A 7,199-nucleotide genomic window follows, 5' to 3' on the forward strand; every position below is an offset into this window, starting at 1 on the left:
TCCAACCGCATTACACTAGAGATTGGCCAAAAAATTTAGTCATAACTCACACCCATATGGCAACAATAAATAGTACCGGTAAAATAATGGTAGCATTACACACGTCCAAAACAAAGGTCATACATAAGAAATACTTAATTCAATGTTCAATTGAAGTTTGTATATATTATAAAGGGCAAGTGGTCGGTCAAGTAGAAGCCCATAGCACATCCTTGACTTCTCTTCAACATGGTATTTCTTCCAGTCCACTTGCAACTTCCTGTGAGAATGATAAGAGATATTTAGATGCTATACTTGACAATAAGAAATGATAATTAGTTGTGGACAATGAACAATCAATTTGTTCGAACACACATGCATTATTCTAAGGTGTATGCATCCACCTGATTAACTTGCAAATTTTTAGCGTGTGTATATATAGAGAAGAGAAACATGAGGCATCACATATTATATGCACACACTATATATACATGTATTGATGTATACACACGACATGCACACACTTATGACATGCACACATCTTGTATGCTTTCTCACATGCAACAAAAACTAGCATGAGATGATGCATGGCTAATTAAATTATATTATAAAATCTGACCGGTAAGTAGGAACACACATATTCACTGTCAGGACTAGGGATTGGTAACCAGCAACGGCAACGCACATATTCAAGCATGTGTGTGAGTCCAAAGAAAACAGACAAATATAAAAGAGACCGACGGTCTGACCATAGTTACATCGATTCAGCGAGACGTGTAAGTGCAAGAAGCTAACCCAAGGCCCAAGCAAGCAAGCAGTTGAATTGATATCTAGCTACTAGATTCGCTGCTTTCAATCAGGTGAGTGTAGAGGAGTACGTGCATACAGAGTACATGCTAGACTGCTAGTAGTCACGTTCCTATCAGATTTTACGGCCGCGCCGATGCAAACCCACGTCAGATCCATGGCGGACCGCCGTCCCGACGTGCGTGGGTCGCACGGGCGGACGCTGCCCATCGTCGTATCCGGGCTGCCGAGCATGGCCGCTGTAAGCGTCGGCCACGCCTGTCGGCCGTTGAGGCTCTACGAAGTTGGCGTGCCTGATGTCATGGCACAGGTGTGCGGCTGCTCACGGCATCAACTGACAGCCGGACATGATCACAGATCATCGGGCTCTAAACTTGCGCAGGACTTTGTGCATCTACCAAATCATTACCTCCGTTGTTGGAACGAACTGATCGGCTATGCACATCTTTGACCATCGTTAAACTAACAGAGATGCAAACGGCGGCCGAGGAGAAGCAACAATGCAAGATGGCGATGGAAAGAAGGATATGTACGCACTATCGCCGCTATGCTACCAATTTTGGATGCGGTGATTGCGTACGATTATGGTAGAGTATATGGGGTGACTGCAAATCAACAATCACTAACCTAAATGGGCATACATATGGACCGGACGTTTGGGCTTATTTTGTCGGATATAATCCGGTTTACATACCTCGGATAATCCGCAAAAAATAGCGGATAATCCATATCCGCTGGATAGTAGGGATACCATATCCGCTACCATATCCGTCGGATATCCGATTGGTCAAAATCCGTACCCGCATCCATATCCGGCGGATTCACATAATTGCATACCATATCCTCAAAAACGGGCGCGGATGCGGATTCGGAGCGGAAATTATCCGTACCATTTACATCCCTAACCAGGAGGCCTTCGAGTGGCTTGAGGCGGCGCACCGATGAAGAGTACATGGTCGAGCTGTGCTGGATGTATCCAGAGCTCATCGCCCAGGAGCGTCGACGGCTCAAGATGTAGAAGAAGGTGGCTTCCGACGAGGTCGCACCGTCCGACGAGTAGTTTCTTCTTCTTCTTCTTCTTCTTCTTCTTCTTCAAATCGAGTAGCCTAATTTAAATTTCTTTTCTTGTAGTGTAGTTCAAATTTGACCTTGTGCAATGCGTGTCCGAATGGACTAATTTCAGTTTTTTTGAATGAAATTGTATGAAAAACAAATTTGAGAAGTTAAGTTTAAGAGTTTGGCTAGGATTTTTTTAGTGGCTCAAATGTAAGGAGTTATGGTGTGCAAAGGCTCCTTTTCAAGGTCTAAAATTTCGAAGGTTCCCCTAAACATGCTTTACGGCCGCTCGCTTGCCACTGTCATAGGTCAAACTGGATTTCTTCCAGAAAAAAATCATCATGAGCCTCCTCGTTCGTTCCAACAACAATTGCTTCCGGCCATTTCAGCCCTCCACCGCACCGGTCTCAGGTTTATCGAGGTCGTTCATTTCCCGGCCGGTCGGTTTGCCCGGCCAGGCGACGGCGACGGCGACGGCGACCAACCACACCCCATTCCGTTCCGTTCCAAACGCGCCGAAAACGTAACGGAATCCGCTGGCCCCGCTCCCCTCCGTTCCGTTCCGTCACCCCCGGCGTCGTGCTCCCCCGTTTCGCCGCGGGTGGGGCCCGCCGACTCCGTCCAAAAAGAGAGAGAGGGGAGAGAGCCCAGCGACCCCAGCGGAATTCGAGATTTCTCCTCCCACCCCCCCGGCCGGATCCCCGCCCTCTCCGATCCCGGCGATGGACGTCAACATGCGCGAGCTGGCGGCGCGGCTGACCGCGGCGGCGTCGGCGGGGGCGCGCGCGGCGGCGGCGGCCGCCCGCCCCACCAGGCCGCGGGGGCTCGACGAGGAGACCTGCTCCGCGACGCCCGCGCCCTCGGCCGCCGCGGCCCCGCCCGCCGACGTGCCCATGGACGCCGACGTCTGGGCGGCGCTCCCGGACGACCTGCTCCTCGAGGTGCTGGCCCGGGTCCCGCCCTTCCTCCTCCCGCGCCTCCGCGCCGTCTCCCGCCGCTGGGCCGCCGCGGTCCCGCGCGACCCGGCCTTCCTCGCCGCGCACGCCGCCGCGCCCTCCCACGGGCCCTGCGTGCTCGCCTTCGCCCGGGGCTCCGCCCCCGCCCACTGCGCCGCGCTCAGCCTGCCCCTCCGCGCGCGCTACCGGCTGCCCCTCGCCTTCCTCCCCGCCTGGGACCTCTGGCTCGTCGGCTCCTCGGGCGGCCTCGTCTGCTTCTCCGGCTTCGACGCCTCCTCCGTCTTCCGCACCCTCGTCTGCAACCCGCTCACGCAGGCCTGGCGGGTGCTCCCGGAGATGCATCACAACCAGCAGCGCCAGCTCGTGCTCGCCGTCGAGCGGAAGCTCGGCTCCTTCAAGGTCATCGCCACCAGCGATGTCTACGGGGAGACGCTCCCCACCGAGGTCTACGACTCCAAGGCGGACAGATGGTCAGTGCACCAGATGATGCCCGCCGAGAACCTCTGCTCCTCCAAGATGGCCTTCTGCGACTCCCGGCTGTACCTGGAGACGCTCTCGCCGCTCGGGCTGATGATGTACAGAGTGGATGCGGGCAAATGGGAGCATATACCAGCGAAATTCCCACGGTCACTGCTCGATGGGTATCTCGTCGCCGGAGCTCGCAAAAGGCTCTTCTTAGTGGGGAGGATCGGGCTTTACAGCACGCTGCAGAGTATGAGGATCTGGGAGCTGGATCATGGCAGGACTGTCTGGGTGGAAATAAGCAGGATGCCGCCCAAGTACTTCAGGGCTCTGTTAAGGTTGTCTGCCGAGAGATTCGAGTGCTTTGGGCAGGACAACCTCATCTGTTTCACCTCGTGGAACCAGGGCAGAGGTCTCCTATACGATGTCGACAAGAAAGCTTGGTCGTGGATTGCTGGCTGCGCAAGCCAATTGTGCAATACCCAGTTCTGCTTCTACGAGCCAAGATTTGACACATCGATCTATTGATGGTTGAGCTGCATTGCGAAGATTTCAGCTCAGATGCTTTTAGGTTTGGAGTTCGGCATCCAGATGCCTGTTTGATGTTCTATTGGATCATTCCTGTTAGCTGTATCAATTGTCAAGTGCTAGGTGAATAGTGTCTTCTTTGAGCCAATAATTTAGAACATTTCTAGTACTTGACTTGAGCCACCAATTTTCTCAAGTCATGCCATCAGAGATCCTTCACTACTTCAGCAGTTAGAAGTATCGTTACAAATACAACTGGAGGTCTGCCTGTTCCCATTCCCATTTTTTAGCAAACAGTGACTTGTAAGTGGTTCCATTTCCATATCTGAAATGAAAAGGATCTTGTGCTGTTTTATCCAAATAGTGTTTGATTTGTATTTTCTTTTAAGTTAAAAACATGAGTTCACTTGATCTGTGATGGGAGTTAACCATACGAGTGAGCATATCATACCTGAATGGTTTCATTGGAATATCAACAATATGGTGTATCGACATAGAAAACTGTCTAGTCCTTCTCGGCTTTGATATGCATACCTGTAACAGAATGAGGCAACATGTTTTTGTTTTCTATTACCTCCGTCCTAAATTACTTGTCTCACATTTGTTTAGATACGGATGTATCTAACACTAAATGTGCCTAGATACATCCATATGTAGAGAAATCTAAGACAAGTAATTCGGGACAGAGGGAGTATGCATGGTGAATTGTCCTTCTGAATAGATACGATGACTTCATTTAAGCTCAGTGTGGTTTAGTTGTTTGCCAGTGATTCCACAATGGCATTATAAAGAGCGTCCTTAATTAGCTATACATTTTACAAAATGTTTGCAATTTTTCTGCACCAACAAATCAACCCCTGAAAGTGAATGTTCCACTGACACATAAAGGTTACAGCTTTCAGGTTTCATCTACTCCAAAGCCCAAAGAACATTTTCTAACTTGTGTGACATTAATATTCCACTGACATATATAGATTATAGCTTCCAGGTTCCTAGGATCATCTACTCCAATGCCCATCTACTCCAAAGCCCAAAGAACATTTTCTAACTTGTGTGACATTAATATTCCACTGGCATATAAAGATTATAGCTTCCAGGTTCCTAGGATCGTCTACTCCAATGCCCAAAGCACATTTTCCAATTTCCGTAGCATTAGCTGAAATTGCTTCTGCAGTTTGCTGTGCAAAACAATACTCCCTCTGTAAAGAAATATAAGAGCGTTTAGATCAAAAGCTCGTATATTTCTTTACAGAGGGAGTATAATATAAACATGATGCATTATCAGTTCTAAAAAAAAATCAAGTATATGAGTGCTGAATGCCTGCCCTGGAATCCAAGACACTTTACCTGTACTACTTAAGCACTCTCCTAAGCTGTTACTTTTTGTGAGAGTAACATGGCCAATGAAATGGAAATAATGTCCTCTAGAAGACAAAATTGTTCTGGCATGACCTTTGTCAATCTTTTATGTTATTGCTTCATGTGCTGGACGATATGTGTTCCACTTAGTGAGATGTTGAATTGAAGGTTTTCAATAATACTGTCTACGAAAATACATTTAGTTGCTGGCTTGCTGCTTTTAGATGGTGAATTGAGTCCTCCTGAATAGATACGGTGACTTCATTTAAGCTCAGTGTGGTTTAGTTGTTTGCCAGTGATTCCACAAAGGCATTATAAAGAGCGTCCTTAATTAGCTATACATTTTACAAAATGTTTGCAATTTTTCTGCACCAACAAATCAACCCCTGAAAGTGAATGTCCCACTGACATCTAAAGGTTACAGCTTTCAAGTTTCATCTACTCCAAAGCCCAAAACACATTTTATAAGTTGTGAATCATTAACATATACAGGTTATGGCTTTCAGGTTCCTAGGATCATCTACTCCAATGCCCAAAGCACATTTTCCAATTTCCGTAGCATTAACTTCTGCAGTTTGCTATGCAAAACAATATAATACAAACATAATGCATTATCAGTTCTTGAAAAAAAATCAAGTATATGAGTTCTGAATGCCTGCCCTTGGATCCAGACACTTTACCACTACTTAAGCACTCTCTTAAGCTGTTATTTGCTGTGAGAGTAACATGGCCAAAGAGATAATGTATTCTAAGAGACAAAATTGTTCTGGCATGACCTTTGTCAATCTTTTGTATTATTGCTTGTGTTCTGGATGATAAGTGTTCTTCTTAGTGAGATGCTGAATTGAAGGCTTTCGATAATACTGGCTACTAAAATACATTTGGTTGCTAGCTTGCTGCTTTGCGATGCCGAATGAAGACAAAGTTATGCTGTAAATAATTGCATCTGGAAAGATAGACAATGTTATGTAAGTGCAGATCTGCGTTTCCATTTCATTTGCTAAAAATGTAAACCAGCTACCTGGTTGCTTTAAACTAACTTCTCGGAGTTTGGTAGCTAGCTCTCATGTAAGATTGTAATGCTGGTGCCAGTGTGTGGACGAGATTATTATTTAGTCCAATGCTGCATATGTGCTGGCACATATTCCATCTACCTGGTTTAGGCTAAATTTTTCGTTATTTTAGGAAACAACAAATTCTTCTGATCTTCCCAGCTAGTAGACATCAGTCAAGCTGTTGATTGACAAATAGAGTTGCTAAGTTGTACTGCTATGCATGTTGGCACTATGCTTGAGGGCTGGTTGATAGTGCTATGTCTGTAACAGGTCAGCCATCATGATTGCCCGACTGCTGATATTCAATTCATTGCAAGATCTACTTTATGTTCCCTCTTATTTGCTTCGATTGCAACTTATCAAGAATGAGCAGTGTCCATGGTCAACAGCCAGGTGGTTGTTTTTTTAATTTATTTGTTGGTGATTGTTTGTTTATTTTACTGGTTATAAAATATTCTTGTTAGCCTGATCATATGTTGTTAATCAGTAACTGGCTTCAGAACTGGTTATGTCAAATGCTTGTATGAACAACTAGTAATTGTATCATTATATTAGGGGCATCCATGACTATCTGCTGCAGGTTATATCTATCTCTGTTCTTTATCTTCTATTTAAATCCATCAAAAGGGAGCACTGTACAGTCCGGCCTTGGCAACTGAAATTAGCTTGGGTGCTGCTGTCAGCCCTATTATTGCCAACAGAAGGCATAATGCACCTGTGATTAAGATATGCTGCTCTCTGTCTGCAATTATGCAAGGTAACAGCAGCAAGAAAAAGAGCTCATTTCTTATTTCTTAGTTCTTACTCCCTCCGTTCGGAATTACTTGTCGCAGAAATGGATGTACCTAGACGTATTTTAGTTCTAGATACATCCATTTCTGAGACAAGTAATTCCGGACGGAGGGAGTACATTTTTCAACTGATCTTTGCGAGTTGACAAACAACTTGCCAATTCCAAAAGACAACACCAGGTAATTTGAACACGAAGAAATTTGTA

The 7,199-nt window shown here is 46.2% G+C and overlaps 1 protein-coding gene across 1 annotated transcript; it reads left to right on the forward strand.

Moving 5' to 3' along the window:
• Positions 1–2,564: 2,564 nt before the first annotated feature.
• LOC119358335 (F-box/kelch-repeat protein At5g15710-like) lies at positions 2,565–4,141 on the forward strand. The gene has a single exon (XM_037624928.1). The coding sequence runs from the start codon at positions 2,565–2,567 to the stop codon at positions 3,786–3,788; it is 1,224 nt and encodes a 407-aa protein (XP_037480825.1). The 3' UTR covers positions 3,789–4,141.
• The last annotated feature ends 3,058 nt before the right edge of the window (positions 4,142–7,199 follow it).

This window comes from Triticum dicoccoides, chromosome 2A (genome assembly GCF_002162155.2).
Source record: "Triticum dicoccoides isolate Atlit2015 ecotype Zavitan chromosome 2A, WEW_v2.0, whole genome shotgun sequence".
NCBI classification, from domain to species: domain Eukaryota; kingdom Viridiplantae; phylum Streptophyta; class Magnoliopsida; order Poales; family Poaceae; genus Triticum; species Triticum dicoccoides.

Bases quoted from the DNA above. Each gene is read 5' to 3' on its own strand.
- LOC119358335 (XM_037624928.1), top strand. From the start codon at position 2,565: ATGGACGTCAACATGCGCGAGCTGGCGGCGCGGCTGACCGCGGCGGCG.